The 26,888-nt window shown below is 32.1% G+C and overlaps 2 protein-coding genes across 3 annotated transcripts in view; one reads left to right on the forward strand and one right to left on the reverse strand.

The window, feature by feature from the left end:
• Positions 1-321: 321 nt before the first annotated feature.
• LOC140451710 (uncharacterized) lies at positions 322-3,084 on the reverse strand. Its single transcript, XM_072545555.1, has 2 exons — positions 1,964-3,084; positions 322-1,084 (listed from the first exon to the last, which is right to left on the reverse strand). The coding sequence occupies exons 1-2, from the start codon at positions 3,082-3,084 to the stop codon at positions 322-324; spliced, it is 1,884 nt and encodes a 627-aa protein (XP_072401656.1).
• A 5,318-nt stretch (positions 3,085-8,402) lies between these two features.
• The window catches only part of LOC140452406 (luciferin 4-monooxygenase-like), a 50,738-nt gene continuing 32,252 nt past the window's right edge, over positions 8,403-26,888 (forward strand). For both annotated transcript variants that reach the window (XM_072546637.1, XM_072546636.1), the window contains exons 1-2: positions 8,403-8,456; positions 17,354-17,457. In XM_072546637.1, coding sequence (XP_072402738.1) covers positions 8,450-8,456; positions 17,354-17,457 — 111 coding nt within the window. In that variant the 5' untranslated portion in view covers positions 8,403-8,449. The remainder of the gene's footprint in view (positions 8,457-17,353; positions 17,458-26,888) is intronic.

Below are 26,888 nucleotides of genomic sequence, written 5' to 3' on the forward strand. Positions count from 1 at the left end.
TGTCTACCTACACTTATATTCTTTCTTTGTTTATTTTAGATTATTCTACATGTATAAGTGTGCTGTTTTTTTTTCTTCACAGGCTAAAATATTAGTAAGACAACACAACAAAGGTATAAAATTTTCTCGCTCGGGGGTAGCCTCCAAGCTTTGCACACACCAGAAATGCTACCGACGGATAAAGTAGAAGCACCCAGGACTGAAAGAAGGAATTTCATAGTTTATAATTTAATATTAAAGGTAGAAATAAAGTTGCATAAGGTGTTTACTGTATTTTCGTTAATATTTGTGAGGATTGTACAAATATTTATAGGGGTGGGTTTAATAAGTAAGTTTAATTTTAGCTAATTCAGCATACAAGTCGAAGTGTGGGTTTTGATTTAAGCGACATTCTAATAAAATATGGTTTAAGCCTCCCACTTGGCCGCATTCGCAATAAGGATCATCTTTGACTCCAATTCTAAATAGATGAAGAGGGGATGAGCAATGAGCCGTTCTCATACGGATGATTGTAGTTAAATGTCTTCTACTGATGTATGCGAATTTATTGAACCATGGTAGTGTATGTATTCGTTTATTAATATTGGCATAGAAGGAATTGCTTGTGCCATATCCTTCGTACCATTCAGCTGCCCAGTTGGACCAAATCCCTCTTTTCAAGTAGGGTGTAAAATTTGAAAACTTTAGCTTGATATTCATGGGAATATTCAGGGAACGACCTATATTGGCAAGTTGGTCAGCCTTGTAGTTTCCAGTAATACCAGTGTGTCCTGAGATCCATGCTAGTAAGATTTTGATATTATTGTTCCTTGCTAGGATAATTCCTCTTTTCGTTAAATACGATTTATGTTCTGTGTCTTTAAAAAACCCTGTTTTTTTGATTTTTTGTAGTGCACTGTTGGAGTCAGAAAAGATAATGGCGTCTGTGATATTTTGTTCCCGTATAATTTGGACTGCATGATTAATCGCGGTTACCTCTGCTGTACATATTTGGGTATGCTTGGGTAGTTTAGATGAAAATGAATAGTTTATATCTGGGGAAAAACACCAAATCCCGTATTTCCCATTGTGTCCGTTGAGCCATCTGTAAAGAATTTTTTGTATGAATGAAATTTTTTAACTAAGTTCATAAGATTGAATTCATTTTTTGTAATGTTTTCATTCAGAATTCCTAATGGTTGAAGTTGTAGTTCCAGTTCATATTCATGGCAAGGAAGAAGTTTACTGGAATATAGGTTCTGCAAATAAGGTTGGATTTTTCTAATAGTTGCTATCAATATGGGTTTTTCCTTATTTCTCAACGATTGATTGAATGACAGGGTTGATTTTTAACGCTTAGGTTTTTTAGCAAAAATTTTGTTGTTAGCCATTCTCTTGTCTCTGTATTTTAATGGCAGTTCTCCAGACTCTGATAACAAGGCTTGGATTGGAGTTGACTTCATGCATCCTGTGATAATCCGAATACTTTGGTAGTGCATCTGATCTAGTTTCTATAATATATATTTAGGGCATGTAGATAGGAATTGACCCCCATAGTTCAAATGACTTAGGATAAATGCTTCATAAATCAGTTTTAATATTTTTGGGTCACTGTCCCACCATGTTAGGTACTAATTTTATCTACCCACTCTATATGTTGTCTCTTATAACTGATATTTCCAGGCATTATTTTGGTATTACCCCTTGTAAACAAGATAGCTTTAGATTTGCCCACAGAGATGTCCAAATTATAATTGTCCAGCCAGGCCTCAAGATTGGCTAAATATTTGTTTATTTTTGATATCATATTTTTAACATTCACTCCCTTGACTAGAATTACAAAATCGTCAGCATACTGTATGACTTTACATTTTTGGGGAACACATCGTGTATTGAGTAGGTATATATTATGTTGAATAGCATTGGACTTAATGGTGATCCTTGTGTGAGTCCAGTGCTAGTGGTATTTGGGCCATGTACTAACCCAGAGTTATCTTTGACAAACAGTTCTCTGCATTTTAAAAAGTCATGTATGAGGTTAGCTACATCATGTGGTATATCCAAATGTATTAATGTAGAGTACAGTTTGTCAATACTAACATTATCATATGCTGAATGGATATCCAAGAATATTCGTATTTTACATTCATTATTATTAATTGATTTTTGGATTTCAGATGTCAAAAAGGATATACATTGTAAACATCCTTTACCCCTTCTAAAACCTAGCTGCAATGGTCTGACGATTCCCTTATTTTCTATAAGCCATTCCAACCTATTTTTGATCATAGATTCTAAAACTTTACCTACACAAGAGGTGCGAGCAATAGGCCTATAGTTAGTTGCAGTGAGTTTATCTTTTATAGGTTTTAGGATTGAAATTATTAATGACTGTTTCCATTCAATCGGGATGGTCCTTGTACTTAAGCATTTGTTAAAAATTTGTAACAATAGTAATGATCCTGAATGAGGTAGATTTCTAATCATAGAGTATGAAATTAAGTCAAGTCCCGTAGCAGATTCCTTTTTAGAATTGATTATGAATTTGTATTCATTAAAGGTAAAAGGGGAACTTGTATTGCTAGTTTGTATACTTTGTTGATGTAAATGTATACTGGGAGGAGCCAAGCAATTCAGTATCTCTTGTGCCATATTAGGATCAGGAAGGGAGTTAATTGGGCTATTACCATATCCAGCTATTTTCCTAACTTTATCCCATATTGTCTTGATTGATGAGTTTCTATTAAGGCCTTCTGCAAATTTCCTAAAATTATTCTTCCTTTTTTCTTTAAGGAATCTTCTAGCTATAGCACATTTGTTTTTTACTATTAAATAATTTTGTAAGTTGGGTGTTAATTGGAATTGCTTTGTTGCCTTAATTCTGTCTTTAATGACTTCAGCGCAAGATTGGTCCCACCATGGGATATGATACTGTTTATTAACATTTGATTTATACAATGGGATGGACAACTGTGCAGCTTCATATATTAAATCTGCAAATGATCGGTAGTTCTCACCTGGAAATGATGTAAATGATGACTCTAATACTGAGGTATATTGTTCCCAATTAGCTTTTTTGAAGTTTCTGTTATTCCTTGGTGGCATGTGGATGGTAATGTTTTAGACACCAATTTTGCACATTGTGGGTAGATGATCACTAAATCCTAAGTCAGGAATTATTTGCCATGATGATCTGGTATCAATATCCTAGATGTTATTGTTAGATCCACCGCTGATGATCTTTTTGGTGGTGGTGCTATTCTGGTATATGAACCATCATTTAAAAAAACTAATTCCAGCTCATCTAATGTTTGGAAGATGTTTCTCCCATCGAAATAATTACAGGGGCTACCCCAAGTCTCATGATTGGCGTTCAGGTCTCTCATTATTATTACTGGTTTGTTGATTTCCTGGATCAGTTTTATCCATTTTTGTTTAGATATGGTATTTGAATTAGGGACATAGGCATTAAGTAGATTAATTTGGAATTTAGGTAGGAATATGGAGTTGAGAGTTGATATTAAATTTATTACCTAAAGATATTTCATAAAATTCTACTTCATTCCTAATAAGGATGGCTATACCACCATACGAATTATCTCTATCATTTCTAATTACTTAATAGCCCTTGCATCTGATTTAATATTTAACCATGTTTCATTTAGCAATAATATGTCAGGATTGTATTCTTTGATAATTATTTTTAAGTTATCCACGTTAGCATTATATGATCTCATATTCCATTGTATTATAGTCAAAGGAGTGAAAGCTTTATTTTTTTCAGTTTGTGCTTAGTATTCTGAAGCATCATATACTGTCCCATCTTCCATTAAATCATGGGTATGTTATTTGTTGAGCTGCTTTTAATTGTTTTATATTGTGATACATTAGATGAGTTACGGTATAAGTTTCTTAGCAAATTGTTTACAAAAGATAGTACCATCTCTTTATGTTGTGGTGGTAGTAATGACATTGCATGGGAGATTCCATGTTCAGTTTCCTTATTTGCACTGTAACCTTTTGATGTTGATGGCATTGATTGAGAGTTTGTTGCCCGGTTCAATCTTCCCTCCAGATTAATAAGTTGAGCACTGTGTTGTTTTTTGTCATATCCTGTCATGTTTGGTTTCCTTCTTTTAGTGGGTTGAGATTTGACGATTTGGTTATATTTTGGTATATTTTTCTCATTCTTTATGGCTTCTATTCTTCTTTCTGTGATATCTATTATATTATTAGGCTTGGATTCTTTATGCAAGACAGGAAAATTCTCTTTGTTCAAAGAGTATTCCCTGTTTTCATTTTTTGGTATTTGCATGTTTGCTTCGTAATATAAGATGTTAGAGAAAGACATTAGGGCTTTTATTTCTTTTTGTCATTGAAATTCTTTACATTTTTTATCTTTAGAGATATGATCATGATTTTTGCAGTGTATGCAGTATATTTCACAATTCGAGGCCTCTCCGTGTTGGTTTTTTCCACAGTTCTGGCCCTTTGGGTTCCCTCTGCATTGATTATTAGTCTGACCATATATTCACTTATCTTTAATGGGAAACCTTTGAATTGAATCTGTGGCAGCTTTTTGGTAGAAACTTTTGGTAGAAAGCATTTTAACTTAAATTGTTGAACGTCGTCTTTATTTAAGTCTTTGAAGGCATTATATGTATCTGGGCTAAGCCCAAGTTCGATTTCTTCTAATGGCAGTAAACAGTGAATGTGATAAAAGTTTAACGTATGTAAGGATTCATCAGTAATAAATTCAGCCCTAACAAATTTTCCACACAATTTTCTAATGAATCTTTTACTTTCTTTGGCAATAATGGGAAATAAAGTTTTCTCGGATTGGAAAAAACAATTAAATTCATTAAAGAGTGGTAAAATAAAATTAAGAAATTCTAAATAAGCTTTTACAAAGGGGTTTAAAAATTCATTATAAATAAGCTGTGCTACTGACTTTTTATCATCCAGAACTGCAACTTTAAATAGTTCTAGTAGAATCCGCCATTGGCTAAGTACCCTCTCTACACATTTAGATAACGATAGCCATCGAGTCTTAGCCGGTTTTAAAATTTTGTGTTTTTCCTTTTTAAAAAATACCTGAAATTCTTCAAAAAAAAGATTAGCACTTAGGGCTTCTAGAAAAATATGACGAAATATTTTGTAAAAAGGGTTCCAAATTAGTTGGTAAACATTCTGATGCAGCAGAAGCTACAAGATGGGCGTTATGGCAAATACATCCGCCTGCGATTATATTTTAATTTTGTTTAGCAAGTAAGTTTTGAAGGATTCTTTATTCATATATCATCATCACAAAGGCATTATCAGAACAACATCCAACAATATTTCTAAAATTGAGATCAAATTTTTTAAGGCAGTGTTCGAATAAAAGGAACAATCCTTTAGGTGTTCCTTGATCATCATCAATTTTTATGCAGTCTAAAAGTTGCGTTGTTAATTTTTTTTAAAGTCTACAAATCTTACAAAAATGCACATTACTCTTATTGGAAATGTCTGTACTTTCATCAACCAGAACAGAAAAAATATATTTTAAATTATCGCATATTACATTTTTTACAATTAAACTACATTTCGTTCTACTTAATGTAATTTTTCCACTCAATGAAGAATCACTAAAGATCAATTTTGATATGTCCACAACATGCTTCATAGAATTGAAACTAAAATTATATGCCATAACCAACAAGGAATATCGTAGATCAGCAATCATCACGTCTTTAGTAACTTTTTTCTGTTCAAATAAAACATTTATTGTTTTGGCATTGAAAACCTTATCATAGTTTAATTTATGCTTTACTGTTTTGGCATGTTTTAGTAAATCGGATCTTTTCGTTGACAAATTAATATTACAGCAAATGCACTTAGCTCTACCGTCTGTAGTTTTTAATAACCATCCTGAGAAAAGAGGATCTTCTTTGATAGAAAAATTCTGTTTTCGTGATTTGCCCTTTTCGGATGTCTTTGCCCTTTTCTTTTCCGGCGCTTGATTTTCAGTGTCATTAGTTTCCTCAGAATCACTATTATCTTATTCTGATGCATCGTAACCTAAACAATAAAGCAGTATGTTATTACCGTATTGAATAATTTAATACAACTTACCTCTTTTTGCTGTTGAAGTCGACGCTTCAAAGTATTTCTTTATGGTATTATCAGTCTTTGTATGACAAAAAAAACAAACACCAAGCGATAAATGCGTCAAATAAATAATCCAAATACACCAACAGACCGAGAACCAGCGAGAAGAGAAACGAAATACCCTGCATGCCGGCACGAAAACGAAAGCAAAAGTTGCGTGCATTTTATTAAATGATGCATTCCGGGAAAGTCCCGAATAAAGAGAAGCGCAAAACAACTCTTAAATTACAAGGCAGCTGGTAATCAGTAGCGCACGTTCTTAAATAAATTAAATTTAAATATCAAATAAATCAATTCATGGCTATATAATATAATTAGACATTTCGAAAAATACAATAAGTGTTTTTTGAAGTGTATTGTATTTTTTAAAATAAATGTGATATATTTTATTTTATGCTCGAGAAAGTCGCTACAAAATGGTGTTTTTTTTATAAATCGCCGCTACGTCGCAAAGCACGTAAAAAGTCGCTATTTTCGCGATAAGTCGCTACCAATGACAACATTGCACCGCCGCGGTTATGGAATGGAGGACGCTTGACCTGCGCTATTTGTTTTGTTACTAGAGTGGAAAATTTTACTGTGGATTCTAAGAGGGCTTTCAGAGGAGGATACTGTATGCGAGATACTACATGCAAGATACAGAATTTGCGATGGCTGCTGTATCGTATTCACAGGCATGCTCGTCAGTATGAAAGCAGTAGCAGTGCAGTGCGGTTATAGTTTTAAATTATGGATGTAGAAAAGTGTATTATGCTGTGGTACATATTAAATAAAAAGAAAAAGAAACTGAAAAGACGACGTAATTTGTGGGTTCATCCTATTGTAGAATTAAAGAAACCAAGGGAACGCATAATTTGCTGTATCAAGATTTATTGCAATCCAAGTTTTTTAATTATTTTCGAATGTCTGTGGAGTCGTTTGAAGAACTACATAAAATTTTGGAAATTCAATTGAGTAAAAAAGACACAACTATGCGTAAGAGTATTTCATCAAAAGAACGGCTTTCTATGACTTTAAGTTAATGTTAAAGTCTATGACTTAAATTCAAAATAAATCTGTGTACTTATCTTCAATTTGTAAATTGTTTACCTCGCCCTAAATAAAAAATGACCATATTCCTTTCACAATAATGTAGTGTGTGTAATGTTAAATAATCAAAATTCCAATTAGCAAACTTTTAAAACTAAACTGTATACGTATGAAACAAAATACCTATGTATTTATAATAAAAACATGTTTATTTCTTACCGTATTCATTTTGCTTTACTGCAGTCATGGCCTCAAAATTGTCGCACATTTGCTTAGAAATTGCGACCCAGCATGCTGCTGCTTTTTATTTCTATTGCAGTAATCTGGCGATGCTGTATCCCATAGACAGGGATTTGATTGTACCAAACAAATAAATTTGTCATTATCAAATACAGCACGCTCCATTATTTAACTATATTCAGAAAACACCTTTCTTTCGTTGCTCATTCACAATTATTCGACAGAAAATCACACGTCTATGGAATGTGGTGCAAAAGTGTTCGTGTCTGAAAGCGTTCATTTAACGTAATGTTTCTTCTGTATCTGGCATACGCATTCAGTCGTCGGCGACAGGAAGGTCCGAGATACTGAATTCGGTATCTCGCATACTGTATCCGTCGCGCGTCCCATGTGAAAAGCTCCATTTGAGTCTATGTAATATCTGCGTCTTGGATACGCGTATCTCGGATACAGTATCCTTGTCTGAAAGGCCTCTAAGCCCCCTTGACAAGATCACAGAAAAACAGGATGGTAATATGGGGGCTTAAAAATCGCTTAAAAAAATTAACTTTAGCAAAGCACAAGTCCAAAATAGGTAGTCACACTTTCAGATTACAGGATATCAGAGTTTTTGTAATTATTTCACCAAAATAGTTTGTTCTAAACAAAATTACAGCTTTAAAGAAGAGAAGAACAGACAAATAGAATTATTTTACAGATTCTACGACTGGTGATACTACAGATCCACTACAGTAGCTGTATTGCTTCAAGAAACTGAACTATCATGTTTTGTTACCGGAAATACCTATTTCATTTTAATACGAAGCAAAACCCAAAAAAGTAATATACAAACAAAATAAGCCAAATCAACATTTAAAGACGTTTGACGATGTTTCTTTATTTAAATGATTTCTATAAAATATTGTTACTAAGTCACTTGTTATATGCAGTGGATTTATGTCGGTGCTGATAAAATAGTTATCGCACTGTTTTTTCTTAATTTCAAAGTAGTATAAATATGCAACATTATTTATGATCTCTGCAATTTATAATACAGTGATTAACTGCAAAGATGAGTGGTAAGAATGCTCGTATTTTTTGTATTGTAAATGATTCAACTAAATGGTGTTTTTATTATGTACCTAATATATTTTAAATTTACTTAATTACAGTGTAAAAAACTGCCAACTACCTTATATTTTACACTTTACCACCTTTCACGATTTGGTGTAATTCGCAAAGTACCTACATTATGTCTTTATAGTTGCATAACAAATTTTTCTGTAACTCTCTACTTAATTAGACCGTCACTTTACTATGGACTATGAAGTAGTATTTTGTCTTAGTATTTCAATTACTTGTGCGATTATCTAGCATCTCAGGTTTCGATTCCCTACAGTTTACAATTTGAAGATTGTTTAAATCTTTTTTTTTTTAAATTTTCCATCTAATCCTTGGTTCACCTTTTTTTTATGTTTTACTAATAAGTTACGTTTCTTTATACTTAATTGCATAGGTAAATCCTAACTATTCTTAAATATTTGAATTTATTATTTTTTATTAAGCCTAATATTATTGTTTCTTGATATATCTCTTAAAAATACGATTTGTCACTTGCAGCCAAGGTGTAGTCTATATTTTACCACAAAATATCTCCATTCATATTTTTTTAATTTTAATAGTACACACACACACACCCACACACACACACACACACACACACACACACACACACACACACACACACACACCTACACACACACGCACACACACACACGCACACACACACACGCACACACACATACTTACATACGAGGTGCGCCAAACCTCTGGCTTTCTTTGATTATCGCTAAACTATGGAGTATATAAAAAATGTTTACAACCAAACTTATGTATAACAAAGAAGTCTTTCATTTAAAATTAATTTCGACTATAAAAGAACAATGGAATAAACCAAAGTTGTATTTTTTTTTTAAATGAAACAACCTGTATATTAAAGCATTTTTAAATATTTTTTTTGTTTATAAGGTTTATAGACCTAAAGGCAATAATTTTTGAAATATTTACACTTTTATTCAGTAAAAAGGTAATATTTAAAGGGTTGTGGTTTAGGTTTTCAAGGTAATAAAAATGTAATAGAATATACAGTGTGATCACTATTTTTGAATACAAAATGTTTTAATTTCTTTGATTGAAACACCCTATATATCGACGGTGTCACGACAGAAAGGCATAAGCGCCATTGCCAGTTTTTTTCAGGAGACACAAAAAACGTTTAATATCGCTTAATATTTCTTTTTTTAAATTTTTTTGGCATTTTATTATTATCGAATTGAGGCATTCTGACTTACCATATGTTATTTATAAAACAATTATTATAAACATGAGATATTTAACATTTTGGTGCTTACCCCTTTAATGTTAGGTTCTGTGGTGTTTAAGCCTTTTTGAAAGGCGGTTACCATATTTCGAAAAAAGTATTTTGATCGAAAAATGTCGCTCAGGAACTTGTACGCCTTTTAATTTTACGGAATTATAACAAAAATGGAGAATAAATCTTTTCATTTTAAAGCATAACAATTAAGTAAAAATAATACAAATTAAACAATACACAATAATATATTTATGAGTTTCTTAGAGTTATATTGGTGAAAAAAATACAAAAATAAAAGTTAATATAATTATCACGTTATATTAAGTAAAAAACAACAAAAACTATTAAAACGTACCATTTTTTCTACATTGATAACTAAGTAAGTTGTATTATAAAACTAATAGAAATAAAATGCAAATCAAAATTTGATAACAGAAAATAACATTTATCAATAACAAAACAAACTAATAGAAACGAAGAACCGATATAACAGAAAATTGAACCAGTTGATGAGCTAGAACGTAGTGAGCTAGAACTAATGCTGTCAATTTCAGTCTCATTTTTAAAAAATACTGTCAATGATGATGAATCTGATTCGGAGTTTAAAGAATCATTTTGTTGTATAAAATCATTACAACCTATCTTATCATCAACTAATGAACTAAATACTATTGCGGCATTATTACTACTATCATCATTATCATCACTATCTGAGTAAGGTACAAGCTTTTTATCACAGGTTAATAAATCAGTCTCTTCTTCGGCAGTTTCATCAATATTCGAAAATAAACGGCTGTCAATATTCAAATTTAGACTTAAGGAAAACTGAAATCCACAATGGCATCATCATCTAGAACAGAACTAGGCATTTGCAGTTCTTGTTCATGGTCTTTTAGTACAGGCTCTAAAAGAATATTATACTTTAGCGCTTCATTGAGGACCTCATTTTCAGTGGAAAATGAACCATGGTTTTTATTATTTCCGCTGGATTCCTGCACATTGCTTTTCTGATCTTCCCAAATGGATTGCAATGCAAGATTCATTATTTTGTGCCCCCGAGAAACTATTCTAAAAACCATTAAAAAAAAGAAGTAAGCGCCATTCAAATGTTAGTTTTTTAAAATAATATTACTACCAAAATATAACTTTAAAATTAAAAAAAAAGAAAACTATACAACAAAGTCAATATATATTTTATTTAGGTTCAAACCTTATTTAAGTCGGTTAAGTAGTAACTTTTCTATGGCAAATCTAAGTCATAGTGTATTTTAAATGGCCAAATGGCGGTTAGATAAACGAAAAAATTTTTTCTGAAAAGGCCTAACCGACAGTCGGTAAAATTGTACATTCTTATGGTATATTATGATTTCTCAAGATAAATAATCTAACTAAACGCTTAACAAAACATTAAATATTAATAATATTTCAAATTATTGTTTACCTTATTGATATAACCACGTTTTCAGACCCAAGACGTAAGCACCACCTTCCACTACGGATCTTGTCGCTTACTGATTTCGGTGTCTCATCTTTTAAGAAACTCGTTTGGCGGTTAGAAAATTCAAAGCTTGTTTTAGTCGAGTTGGAATTTTTTACAGCTGCGTCATTTTAATAGTCGATACGACGTAAAATGTATTTTATTTTGATACCAAAACATAAATTTATAAATTTTGGCGCTTATGCCTTTTTGTCGTGACGCCATCGATATTAGGTTTCTTTTGGTATTAGGTTTTATATACCTAGCATGTTTCTTTTTGTAGATATTTAGAGGATAACTATAGATTTTATGTTTTTGCAGTTTTTTTGTTAATCAGTTTTTTATTCCTACTAAAGTATAACAAACAAAAATTATAAAAAACTTAATCTAATTGTATAAACATAAATTAAAATATCAAAAATTAAAAAAAAGTAGGTATGTTAATAAAAATTATTTGAACTAACTTATTAAGTTACAGTATAATATTTACCTAATCGATAAGCGGGAGGTAGCTCGAAATAAGTGAAGATTTTCATCATAGTAATAATAATAATTACATGTCTATGAATGAACCATATTGCGATAAAATGTCTATTACTACTTTAACTTGTAGCATTTCAAAATTCTTTGGAGATGTATTGAAATCCCCTCGTATTTGCTTAAGCAATCAAAGAATATTTTAGTGTATTTCATTTCCCATTCGTACGTATTAAAACACCCAATTCTTCCAATTCATCTTTACGTCGCCGAAGTTAATGTAAACCATTTTATAGTTTTGTTTATATTTCACAAGATGCGTATTTTGTCGGTATTTTTTGATCGAAGCCTCTAATAGGATATTTTGCGTTTTAATTCCCGTCAAGTGTTTTGTTATTCAAAATTATGTGAATGAATTTTAAAGATAATTTCGTCATTCTCGTTAGAATCGCTACCAGAGGTAGTCGATTTTAGCTTGGATCCAAATTTATTCGTCGAATTTGTAAAGTTTTCTGTTTTTGACCTTTTTCATGGAAATTTGTAGCAGTGTAAAGTAAATTGTAAAGTATGTGTAGTTACAGAGGAGGTTAAAAAATTATTTAAGAGATTTGTGTCGCCTGCAGCAATTCTGATGTTCCAGCTTTCTGTTTTTTTAAGAAGTCCAGTTTGAAGTTTGTATCTAGTGCTGCCCATTTTAATCCTCCATGTCCTAAGCAGCCCTTTCGAGATATTTTTTCCACAGTTTGGAGATGCAGTTTATGCGTGGCAGAGAAGGTAATCCCTGAACTTTTTCAGTGTATTTTAGTAAAAATCCAGGTAACTGATTGTGTTTAATTTCAAAGTAAAGTAAACATTTTTTTATAACAAAAATTGCTTTCATAACAATTTAAATTTTTAATAATTAAAAAATTGTAAATTTTAGAGATTGACTTATGATAGCGGTCAATTTATTTGTTTTCAGTTTTTAAAATTTATTTCATTAATTATTTCAATAGTTACAACTAGCTGTTGTAATGGTTATAATTTGGCACCTCGAAGCGGCGTTCTTTTTAAATTGCTAGAGGTATTTTCTGTTTCCTTTTATTCTGTTTGTCCCAGGAGATTCACGTTAGTACCCCTTTGTTTAATTTTTTTGTAGTTGCCCCAATCCGACCCCTTGCCATATACTTATCCACGACCACAGCTCTCCAAACAAACCCTGAGTGCCGTTCGCACAATTATCGATTATTTAGCTTGCACTATCTCCGCCCCAATATTTTCTGTCCCAAATTTTCTACCCCTTGTAATAATACCCCATGTGGTAGGCAAAATATTTCGTTACAAACTCTGTATTATTGAACAATCGACGCGTATTTAAATGTGGATTCTCTATTAAATGTACCATAACTCGTCTGTTCATTCTCATCCCTAAAACTGTTTTTGGTATTAATGGTTTTAAATATAACACATTGCCTGAATTAACGAAGCGATTTTAGGAAGGCTTTTTGTAGGATGTCTTCTGCACGGATATCTCTGATTATACATACATGTTTGAAGCTAGTAAACAGTTTCTACTTTCTAAAGCTAGTGAACAGGTCTATTTATTTTAAAAATTATTTTGACAAATAAATTTAACATTTTTTTTGTTTCAAGACATAATTTATACGTTCTCAGAATGTTGGTACTGACAACAAAAAGTTATTTAACTGATCTCTCTCAAAAAGACAATTAAACTTAGGATAAAAATTTTAGTAAACCAAAGCGATCAGAAATTCATTTGTTTACTCAAAATTACTAAGATAGATTTTAAAATTGGATTTATATTTATTTAATAATTAATTAAGGGATATTGATTACTTTTAGGTTACTCCAAGTCCACAATTCAAAATATTACACACCGACATCTACATCCCCCTTTACACCCTAGGACGACAAATTCAGAATCTTCGGGTAATACTCCTGTGGCTTTTCTTCCGTATATTCGAAGTGTCACTGATAGGATTGGCAAAATTCTTCGCAAAGAAGGTATCAGGACTACTTTTCGACCACCCAAGAAAATCTCACAATATCTACCCTCTCCTAAGGACCCATTACCGCCCCTATCTTCCTGTGGTGTCTATTCTATTCCTTGTTCATATGGACAAGTGTATATTGGCGAAACTGGTCGTTCCGTCAAAACTCGGATTCAAGAGCATCAAAGATGCATTCGATCAGGTCTTTTCTCCCATTCTGCAGTTGCAGAACATTGCCAAGAAACCGGTCATTCCATATTGTTCGAAAAAACCCATATTATTTCTAAGAGCCCCTTCTTTTATTCCAGGAAAATCCGCGAATCTCTAGAGATCCGAAAAAATCCACATAATATCAATCGAGAGGAAGGATACTACTTGTCTCCCATCTGGAATCTCAGTCTAGAGCCGCCGTCCGGTTCCGCTACCACGATGCAGCCACATGATTGGCCAGCACGCGCTTCTTGACGTTCGCGCCATGGAGTGTGCCGATACGTCCCTACACGACAGGTCACCGCGACTATAAATAGAGCGGTAGCGGAGTAATCGTCGGATTCACTCCCCGCCTCTCGACGCGTTAGTGTTCTGAGCTGTTGGACGTGAATCCCTGTCCTGGCATTTGGTTTTCACCTCTGGCTGCGTTGAGTAGTTGAGTTACTGTGACCAAATGCTCATCTTGGTAGTTAGTATTCGCCTCTGGTTGCGTTGAGTAACTGAGTTACCGTTGCTAACTACCCATCTTCCTGTCTTTTGTTTTCTTTTTCCTTTTTTGTTCTCCTGAAGAAGCTACATACAATTGTAGCGAAACGTCGAGATGAACCCACTTTTGGGTCACTCACAAATGACACGGTCCAAACCCGGAAGACGAATAAACTATAATTCTGACTCTGGCCGTGGAAGCCTACGATTTCATTTGATAAAAGACGATATTAAAAAACATCAACAAGAACATGTAGAAAGAGTGATAGAGAAAAATCGAAGTCTGAAATATATCAAACCGAAATTAGGAAAGAAAAATATTATAACTATGAAAAATCAACAAGGCCAACTAGAAACAAGCAAAGCTCAGATATCAAACATAATTGAAAACTTCTATACTGAGTTATACCGCTCAAGAAACGATCAACCCGACTCTACAAAGCAAAATCTGAAAAGACAAATAACAAACGTATATTCTGAAGTAATGCCCGAAATAAGTAGTAGAAACTTATTTAAGCAAATAGCAAATAAGTAGAAATAGAAAATGCAATTAAAGAATTGAAAAGAAATAAAGCACCGGGTAGTGATGGAATTCTGGCAGAAATGTTGAAAGAAGGCGGAGAAGAAGTCATCAGGTACCTAAAAATACTTTTTAATAAATGCCTATTTGAAGGAAACATACCAAAGGAATGGAATACTGCTAACACAATATTAATACACAAAAAAGGGGACAATACAGATCTGAAAAATTATCGTCCAATATCACTACTATCACAACTTTATAAAACATTCACAAAAATAATTACAAATAGATTGACAACCAAGTTCGATGTATATCAACCAGTAGAGCAAGGCGGATTTAGAAAAGGGTTCAGTACATGTGACCATCTTCACACACTAAAGGTCTTAATAGAAAAAGTTAACGAATACAATTTACCAATCTGTTTAGCATTTATAGACTACGAGAAAGCTTTTGACAGCATAGAATTATGGGCTATTGAGGAAGCACTGGTCAACAGCAGAATAGATTCTAGATATAGGATATTAATACATAATATATAAATCAACACGCTGAAATGGTAGTCACGATGGATAACGGAATGAAAACGAGGCCAATAAAAATCAACCGAGGAGTAAGACAGGGAGACACCATATCTCCAAAACTATTTACTGCCGCACTTGAAGACATCTTTAAATCACTAAATTGAGAAACGAAGGGACTATCAATAAACGGAAAGTATTTAAACCATCTAAGATATTCAGATGACGTAGTACTAATAGCCGACAGCTGGAAAGAACTGAAGACGATGATCGATGAGCTTCATACGGAATCCATAAAAAAAAGGACTGAAAATGAATCTGAGTGAAACTAAGCTAATGTCGAATAAAGATGATCAACCGACGATAACCATCCAAGGAACAAAAGTGGAACATGTAGAAGAATACATATATCTGGGTCAGAATTACAAGGTAAACAAAGAAAACCAAACTACCGAAATAAGCAGATGAGTAAGAATGGGATGGGCTGCATTTGGAAAACTCTCATAGATACTGAAAGACAAAAAGATACCCCAAAACCTTCGAACCAAAGTGTTCGATTCTTGTATCCTTCCCGTTCTCACTTACGGAGCTCAAACCTGGACATTCACAAAAAAGAACATGGACAAGATTCGAAAAACTCAGCGAGCCATGGAACGACAGATGCTTGGTATCTCACTAATAGATCGGCAAACGAACGAAGCAATCCGGAACAAAACAAAAATAAAGGACGCCGCGAAACAAGCAGCTAAATTAAAATGGAAATGGGCTGGACACAACGAACGTCTCGAAGATGGTAGATGGAACAAAGAAGTCGGAAACTGGCGACCGTACGATGCGAAGAGACCAAGAGGAAGACCTCAAATGCGCTGGAGCGACGATATCAAAAGAGTCGCAGGACCAATGTGGAAACGCCTAGCACACAACAGGGATGAATGGCGAGAAATGGGAAAGGCCTTTATTCGACAATTCGGATAGAAAAAGGGCTATAAAAAAAAGCACTAGGCATTTAAGACCTGTTAAGCTTTATAAATAAATTAACGTTAGGCCTTTAACCTCCTAAGGTCTATTAACCTTTAAAAATAAATAAGCCCTAGTCCTTCAAAGCCGGTTAAACTTTTTAAATAAATAATCTCTGGACCTTTAAGGCTGAATTTTTAAATAAATAAGCCGTAGGGTTTCAAGACCTGTAGAGTTTTAAAAATAAATAAGTGCTACGCCTTCAAGGCGTATTAAGGTCTGTAAATAAATAAGACCTAAGACTTAAAGGGCCAGTTTTGCTTTATAGATAAATAAGGCCTAGCTCTTAAGGACCTAATGGCGTTTAAATTTATATAAGTCCTAGGGCTTTAAGACCTGTTAAAGTTTATAAATAAATAAGCCTAACCCATTCAAAGCTTGCTAAGCTTCATAAATAAATAAGCCCGAGGCCTTTAAGACCTCTTGAGCTTTATAAAAAAAAAAAGGTTTAGGCCATCAAGGAATATTAAGCTTTCTAAATAAATAAGCTCTAGCCCCTTAAGGTCTATTTAACTTTATGAATAAATAAGCCCTAGTCCTTCAAAGCATGTTAAGCTTTATAAATAAATATCCTCTTGCCTTTTTAAGTTAATAAGCCCTAAGCCGTTAAGACCTGTTCAGCTTTATAATAAATGCCTTCAGGACTTGTTAAATTTTATAAATAAATAAATTTAAAAAAGGGAAGTAAAAGAAAGAACCACTAGATATTGTGTTTGCGACTATAATTTTAATAAAAGTATTAAGTTATTGTTCTACAAAACATTCTTGTTCCAAGAAAGTGCTTACACCTACTAAAATCACTAAATTTTTTAATAATTCAAAAGATAATTTTACTTCTATTCGTATAGTTTTACTAAAATATTTTAATAATTCGTTTATATTATAGAATATTTTCTGTTTAAGGAATATATGAAAACCACCAAACTACTAGCAGTGAACCAATGTTTAGATCGTTGGGTGATTTATTTTTCCATTCTTTAAACAAATTTAGTGAACGAATATTTCAAGTAAGAAAGATATTACATTTATATAAAATAAATATTGAAAATAAAAAAATAAATTATTTTGACATATATTGTGAGTGTCATATCCATCACATTCTCTAGTTAGTAATTAATTCCGCCAGAAACAAAAATAAAAAGGATACAAAAAACGGAAACTTTTATATTGCCAAATTATATAAAAATTATTATTTTCGTTGCGAATGAGCCACAATATAAGTTTAAAATAAGTTTATTTTTGACTTTGATTTCGATTTCCACTTCGAAAATCGTTCTTAAAATAGAAACAGTAATAAATTTAAAAAAAATTTGTTTTTTTTGCTTAGTGAAAATAGAAGACTTAGTTTGCTTAGAAGACTTTAAAATAATATTGCCAATATTGTTTCCTACCTGCCAATAACTTTATTCTAATATAGTTCATTCGATTACACAAAATTAACTTAAACTTGAGAATACCCGTCACAACAAATTATAGCATGTGATCTGTCTTTGAAAAGATGCAAATATGACAGTAAAATTCTCCCGTTAGTGAGACTATAGTAAATCATGAGGAAAAATCAGTAAAAACCTCATACTATCCCGATATGTTAAGTATTTGGTCATATATTTAGTTTACTCTTAATAAACACCAACTCTGATTTTATATGTATGTTACTTAAAAAGGTATATAATGTATCTTCGATATATTATTGATTTACTAATCTTACTAATAATGTATTTTCTTTTTATTGATTTTTTTTAATGTAGATAACCAAATCCTACTGCACACTGCCAAGGAATTTGCGACGCAATCGGTCTCATTTAGCACAATTAAAGCCACTTTTTTGATTTTTTTTACCATCTGTTTCTTTTAGGACTATACTTAAATCTTTCCATTGAATCTTATGTTCATTTTTTCATGCATGTTTACATATTTAAGATCTATCAAATTCTCTATTGTTAATATAAGATTGATGTTCACCTATTCTAAAAATTAATGGTCTTGACGTTTCACTTAAATAAAAATGATCGCATTTACAAGGTATTATATAAATACAATTCTCTGTTATTTCTTGTTCATTGTTAGGTTTAGTTTTAGATAAAATAGGTCTCAACGTGTTTGTTGTTTTGAATGTTATAATCACATGCTGTTTTGTGTAAAACTAGAGGTCGCTGGTTAAATGAAATTAGAAATAACAATGGAAGAAAAAATGCAATATTCTGATTGTGAATAAATTAGCAAAAATAGCAAATATTAATTGTGAATAAATTACGATAATTTGCTGTTTTTACTCATTACTGTTATCTGTAAACAGAATAGACTTACCCTTTGAAATATTGGTGTGTTTATCGTAGCAGGCAGTAGAATTGGTTGCTGTGCATCGCGCCCCTCTTCCGAGGCACAAAAAGGGACATCCCGATAATTTCGATATGATTACTGTTCGCTGTCTCGGTAGGAAGTGTTGTCTTCAGATGGTCAGAAAAACCCTCTGGCCATTTTTAGGTGGTCTATGGAACAAGTTCTCGCCCTATAAATCAGCTCTGTTGTATGGCGCTTTTGAATGGCAATAATCTAACTTAATGATCACTGGAATATGATACTTTACAGCGGTTTCTATGTGCTGGCGACTTAATTTCCAAATAATAAAGAAACTCAAATTCTCTGCACTTAAAAACAGACTAAATGTGTTTAAGCCAGTTTAACAATGAGATTTTGGCTGCCAAGAGCTCCAATCTTGTCGAATCAGAACGAGCATGAAAATTGAACCAGATTCGTTGACAAAAGTGTCTAGATCAATCAGCAGTATACCTGCCAAGAGCTCCGATCTTGCGATATATGGGTCGGTATCAATTCTTGCATGTATTTAATATAACTGGCAATTTGTGGGTAGGAAAGATAGCTCAAGGGAGCGCAATCGCCGAGTCAGATCAAACATTAGATAATCGGAAGAACACTTTGACAAATGTGAATAGATCAGCTAGCAATATGGCTGCAAAGAGCTCCAATCTTGAAGAATCAGAAAGAGCATGAAAATTGAATGAGACTCGTTGACAAAAGTGACTAGATCAGTCAGCAGTATAGCTGCCAAGAGCTTCGATCTTGCGATAGATGGTCTTGGGTAGAAATAACACTAGAAATGTAACACATACAAGTACAGAGGTCAGTTGTATCTGTTCAGATGTTTCATCATCCCAGGATACATTAAAGTACCACAGCGGTTGTAGAAGGCGTTTGACTAGACATGGAAAAATAAAAACAAGAGGATAGAAAAAAAAAATACGACAGATTTACGAATGAATAGCCTGCTTTGTACAAGGTTCGTCAAAGGGGCGAGAAGAATAAGAAAAGAAGTCAGTAGTAAGGTCCCATTTTAGGCCTAGCACCGTAACAATGGAAGGTTCCTCTTTTTCAACGAACAACATGTCCAAAATGTCTGGGCCAAAGCCTTGAAAATAAACGAAGATGGTTGCTGACGTTGTTGATTTGTCTAGCGGAAAACCATCGAGCTTTAAAAGCTAAGCGAGTGCTCACTGCAGAAGGTGAGTAGATAAAAAAATCACTTGAAGCGTGAAGGCCGTCGAGATGGTTGTTGGCACATTGTTTAGCGAAAAAACCATCGAGCTTTAGAAGCTGAATAAGTGCTCACTGCAGAAGGTGGGTAGATAAAAGAGTTACGCTTGTAGAGTTTTTAAGCGAAATAAAACGAAGAAGTGCCATAAGTAACGGTACGTAGTAAAAACTCTCGGAGAGGTTTAGAAAAATCCGAAAACCCCCTTATAGTTCCAAAATTCCTTATTTACTTTAATTTTTTGATACGTTTGCTTTATATCGCAAATGAAACAACAACGAAAATATCGAAAATTAAGTAAAGAACGAGATGCCCTTTTAGGACCAGTATAAAAAGAGTCGATTAGCGACACACCTCGAACGTCATATAGATTGGCGTCGAAGCTAGTACGAATTTTGGAGAGAAGAAGCGAAATACATATTTGTTTTTTGAAAACTGCGAGAGTAATAAGAAATAGTCGATTTAAAAGCGAAATAAAAATTTGTTTTTTAAAAACTGCGTGAGAGTAATAAAAAATAGTCGATTTAAAATCGGATTTAGGATTCAGGTAATAAAATTATCGTAGTATCGAAAAGAAAAGAGAAAAAATATAAATAAAGATGATTGGGTTGTAAAAAGGGTGAAATAACAGAATATCGGCCTGTTAACTTTCGGAAAATCAACAACTTAGAAATATCCTCCACGAGCTTGGTCATGTTGGGACAAAACTAATATGTTTAGGCATGTTGAAAATTACCGCATTAGAAATATCCTTTACGAGCTTGGACATTGCGGCTCAAAACTAACAGGTGCCTACTGTTTTCGATTTCCCAAAACCTTTGTAGAACCTATATTTGTATACATAGAAGTACCGAAAGATGTGAAATAAAGTATGGAATGAGTCTTAGAGACTCGCCCTATAGAACATAATTTAGGTTTTATAATTTTATTCAATAACAGAGGTTTCTAAGGCCACAGGGTGATTTGGTTCGCCAAGAATTTGACCAGAATTTAAGAAACGAAGAACCAATTCAACACCTATGAGTATGTTTATAGGAGCTAAATACTAATATGTGTGATCTGGTAAATCACTGAAATAAAATTGGCTGTAAAGCCTGTATCTAGCAGAATACAAATTCTATAGAAGCTGCCGAAAACATATTTGATATGTATCAACCATGTGGAAAGAAATAGACGAGGACATTAAATGTGATTGTGTAGCAAAATTAGAAATGTTGGGATTTCTAATTTCTACAAACCGTACATTCGTGAATGAGGTGAAGTCAGGCAGCGTACACAAGAATTATGTGGTTTAACCTACGAACAAAGTTCTTGAAACCGTTTAGTTATAAAAAATACGAATATTTATAGAAAGGGTGAAAACCAAAACGTAAGACACATTTAACACTTTGATTAGTTACCTTAGGGTGCTTTGTGGCGGTGGCGAAACCACAGGTAACGGATATTTGACTGAAATATTGAAATAAGACAGCTATGATCGAGAGTAAGTACAAGAAAACAATGAATTAAATTGAAATGAGGTTGTGAGATGTATGAGAATCTCGATAAATGGCTTTGATTTTCATCTACCCTGGCTACGAATAATTATTAGCGTGTATGGTTTCGATGCTTGACTGCGTTTTATAGGCTTCCTTTAATCTAGAGAATGCCGAGTATGGCGCGAAAATTTGGCTTTGTTTATTTTGTTGGACATTTTAAGATAAAAGAAATGAAAAAGAACACAATGCAAACATAAATTAACAAATCAAGACGAAGATAATATTTAGATTTAAAGAAGCGAACGGTTTTAAACAAACAAGTGAAAATATCGATAAAAAGGTAAGTAACGAAAGGTAAGATAAAAGAAATAAATAAAAGAAATGTAGTTAAATTAACACGCAAGACGTACAGAACGAGTTGGAAAGTATGATAAAAGTAGAATAAAAATAAATAAAAAAAAAATCAGTTGGCACAAAATGTAAAGATGTAATACAATAAATGATAAATGTAACATATAGGTATAATCAATATGTATAAAAGTACCTACTAATATTGTGAATTAAAAAGTAGAAATGAATTTAACAATTGCTTTGTAAATATGATCCAATTTAATTATGTAAATTACGATTAAAATAATGCAAAAAAATTCTAAGGACCGATCAAAGTTCAATTGAAAAGATACAAAACTTATTAATTAAATGAAACAAAATATTAATCAAAGTATAATTATTTATTGTCCGTCTCGAAGTGACCAAATGTTTTGTGTAAAACTAGAGGTCGCTGGTTAAATGAAATTAGAAATAATAATAAAAGAAAAAATGGAATATTCTGATTGTGAATAAATTAGCGAAAATAGCAAATATTAATTGTAAATAAATTACGATAATTTGCTGGCTTTACTCATTACTGTTATCTGTACAAATAATAAACTTACCCTTTGAAATATTGGTGTGTTAATCGTAACAGGCAGTAGAATTGGTCGCTGCGCGTCGCGACGCTCGTCCGAGGCACAAAAAGAGACGTCCCGATAATCTCGATATGCTTACTGTACGCTGTCTCTGTAGGAAGTATTGTCTTGAGATGGTCAGAAAAATCCTCTGGCCGTTTTTAGGTGGTCTATGGGACAAGTGCTCCCCCAAAAATCAGCGCTATTGTATGGCGCTTATGAATGGCGGTAATCTAACTTAATGGTCTCTGAAATATGATACTTTACAGCGGTTTCTGTGTGATGACGACATACTTTCCAAATATCAAAGGAATTCAAATTCTCTGATCTTAAAAACAGACTAAATGTGTTTAAGCCAGTTTAACAATGAGATTTTACTGAATAACAGAAAACAATATATTTTAAAGCAAATAAATAGTTAGAATATACCATTAAATAATATCATATTATAGTACAGTAAAAAGAAAAATATTAAATGTAAAATTTAAAAATAAATAGTAAATACTTTCCCAAACACATGCTATAATTTGTTCTGACGGGTATTCTCAAGTTAAAGTTGATTTCATATATAATCGAATGAACTATTTTACAATAAAGTCGTCCAAGCAAAGTAACTCAACAATATTGGAAATATCATTTTAAAGTCATGAATAACGTGAAATAACTGTCAAAGTTTAAATATGCGCTATTTAATATATCCTGTTAAATTGTTTAATTTATAGAGTAAAAACAATTGTAAAATTCTTACACTACGCTAACATACAGTATTATAGTGTTGGTAGGTAAATTGTGCATTCAAGAAGCAAGATCTGTGAGTACATATTTTATAGACAGATACAGATTGCCTAAAACTCTCTCATGTGAAACGTATTTTATTTTCTTGGGTCCATTTCATATTCAATAGGAAAATAAGCTTACTATAAGAAAACCCCAATAAATGAGACCACGATTGGAAATATCTGGCGTTATCTTTACACAAAGCTCCTGCAGACAGAAAAAAATCATAACTTGTGCAATTTTTATAAAATTTTCAATTGGAAAAAATTTGACATGTTCAAGAAAAGGTATTAGAAGTTGAAGGATATGAAAGATTACTTTCAACTTTAGTACGAGAACAAGAAACAGGATGATCTATATTTTTAGATAACGTGGCCTCTAAACTTTCTCTTAAATTGGTCAAATAATTTTGTACCCCTATATTCAGTTACAAGAGGTAATAAGTATTACAAGAAGCCAAAACTTCTTGCAAAATGCCGAAAAACTGTCAAGTAAGAAAAATAGAGCAGACCATTAATATACATTTTATGCATCTGTTAATTATATACATATATATACATATATATATACATATATATATATATATATATATATATATATATACATCTAGCGGTTAATGTAAGCTCCGTTCTAAAACGGTATTATACTAACTCCAGTAGAATATACACCGTGTATATTATTATCTAAGTAGCGCTTTATGTAGACTCCGACCAACATGTAGCATTAAGTGGACTCCACAATAGGATAAACCATTTTTGGGATCCGTATTTACCATGTTGCATACATTTCTAAACTCCTGAGATGTTGCCAATAATTGTATTAGTAGTAGATTTTTAAATTTTACAGCAGGTACATTTTAACACTTAAGGCAGCAGGAAATTTATTTAAATATCCATCAATTTAGTCGTGAAGGAATTTCAGGATTATTTCGCTAATGTAGTTAAATATAAATTGTTAACCGACACATAACTTTATTTTACTTTTTAGTTTTAATAAACAAGGCGGTAATTTATATTACTTATTTTATATATTTTTAAACATAAGAAAGTGTCTATTATAAACTTGGAAAAGTTAAGTTTCCATTTTTATTAATTAGTATTTTTTATTAAAAGGCATTGTCACTAAAACATTTAGTTCATAAATGTACGTAGATCGGATAGAGTAATCGTGTAAGAGTTTATGAAATTAGAGGCTCCTTCGGTAGGATTATAATGTTTGTTACCCTACTAATTAAAGAAAACTCAAACAACAGGGAGATCTTTATAATTTTTGGATTACTGCAGTTTATGACATGCAATATTTGTTTCATAGCGTAGTTGAATTTAAACTACAATAATTTATAAATCAATCTTTAATAACATACTTTTTTACTGTCTAATTTCAATAGATATGTCGATTTTTAATTAAAATATTTAATGCATTAAAGTCGCGTAGAGATTTTCATTAAACATTTAATTTTAAAATTATTATAATAAAAGTCCAAGAAAAGTATAAAGTCTAGGGAATTCAATATCCCACTATGGATTTGTTTTATAGACTATCGTAAAGCGTTCCACAGAGTCAAATGAATACACTTATGACTGATACTAAAAGAATTAGGTGTACAACACCTAATTTTGCTTATAACTGAACTGTACGAACACACTACTAGACCATTTAAACTAACATTAAAAGAAGATTGAAAATCAAAACGAAATATAAGTATCTGGGAAAAATTTCTCAAACGATATTAATATTAAAAGGGACTTTAAAGAGCATCTGACAAAGCATGCTAAACCTTAAGGCGACTAAACCACACAAAATGGTTATTTGAGAAAAATTATAGCTCGTTCCAGAAAGAATTGTAATATAACATTAATGTAGATTAAGAAGAAACGCTGAAGAAAAAAACAGTAGCGGTTAGCCTAAATAAAGAAAGGCAAAAAGAAGATGTAATTTGATGTTTTGAAAAATCTGATCCGAAAACTGTATGAAAAACATTTCATAGTACTTATAGACATCGAGCGCGGCGATGCCTCTGCCGTCTGGCGGCCTTTATCGACTTTTACTACCATTTGACTATTTGTGTACGATTTTGTGTATGGTTAAGTGGCACACCACAAAAAGTGTTTTTATTTTCTCTTTTGTTCAACAATTAAAATGTATTGCTATACTTCTAGATGTTCCAATACAATAAAGGATAATAAACATAAAGCACAGGGTACAAAATTTTATTATTTTCTATGCGCTAGTTATTATAAACACATAAGCTATATTACAATTAAAAACTATGACCACTATGAAAAAAATACGGTAGACTATGACTACATTTGTGCTTTAGCACTATAGTAAGAACAAGATAAAACTCTAAATTTCTACATAATTATATTAACAAGAAATTAATAAAACTTTTGTTCGTTATTAGTAATTTCGTTATTTTAGAATATATTATGAAAAATGTTGTTGATATTACAATATCAGATGATAGGAATACAAAAATAAAAAAACAACTTACCTTTTCAAAACAACAATCAATCACTTTATTTTATCATGAAAAATTTAAAAATTGCAATGTAATTGAACCCATTTTGTGAGCTATAGTTACATTGATACTTATGTGGCAATTAGCTGTCTTTCTCACCGTATCGTATTTTCATGATATTTTTTGTAGGCAAGCGGTTTAGTTTGTGTAATATAATATCCCCAATTCGTCTCATAATATTTAGTTTTCAAAACAGGTGTTACGCTAATTCGGTCACATTTTTTAAATAACTTTGCAGTACATTTGAAAATAAGTCGACAGTTTTGTTATACTTGCTCTTACTTCTAAATTGACAGATCAGCTGTTTAACTGCCTGTACTGAACTTTATTTCTTATTTTGCAAATATATATAAAAATTAATAAAACTCTGACATACCGTTGATTAAAATATTGGATACCCTATACTATTCAATCAACGGAAATACTAAGATCACACGGGAAGAATATTATGGGTTATTTCTGGTTTCGTCACAATTTACACTGAAATTACTAACAAGAGAGTGCTCTTACTTCCACGTTCAAATTGATATATAGAACCAACAGATGATAGTCATATACCATCAGTACTAATAAAATGGAAACTATCAAATTAATGTCAATTTCATTTAATCAAACCTACTAACCTTAAAAATGGTCATTTAAGGAAACCCGCCTCAAAAACATTGACAATAAATTAAAAATAGTTTAAGCGTTATAAAAGTAACAGAGCAGCAAAGCTCACAGCATGAGAATAGTGCCTTGTACTTTTACATAGCAATTTGTTCTCACAATTTTATAGTTTTTCGAAAAATGAACTCCGATTAAAAGATTAAAACGTCAAATAAAATGTAAAAACCTATTCATATTTTTAAATATAAAATCTTCAATTTAGAAATTGAACATTCTTAATAAATGTATAATCTAATATTTAAGCCTGTTTATGTTTTACAGACTTGGACAACACTGAACAGACAAATATTTATTCTTTTATATACTAGGTTCTAAAAAAAGTGTAGGTACTCAAAACGAATAAATATTATCTACCAAGTGTTTTATTCCAGTTTCATATGAAAGCACTAGATCTTAGATATTATAAATTTCGTCATAGGTGCTAATTTGAAATGAAAACCAAATGATAGAGCATATAGTGAAATATAAATATCTTAGCCCTCTATTGCCCGACTTT

Source organism: Diabrotica undecimpunctata, chromosome 10, assembly GCF_040954645.1.
Source record: "Diabrotica undecimpunctata isolate CICGRU chromosome 10, icDiaUnde3, whole genome shotgun sequence".
NCBI lineage: Eukaryota > Metazoa > Arthropoda > Insecta > Coleoptera > Chrysomelidae > Diabrotica > Diabrotica undecimpunctata.

Excerpts from the sequence above, each read along its gene's own strand:
- LOC140451710 (XM_072545555.1), bottom strand. The coding sequence starts at position 3,084 with ATGCCACCAAGGAATAACAGAAACTTCAAAAAAGCTAATTGGGAACAA. Across the intron at positions 1,085-1,963 it reads TTTGTCAAAGATAACTCTGG|ATGGCTCAACGGACACAATG; the intron begins GTTAGTACATGG and ends AATTCTTTACAG.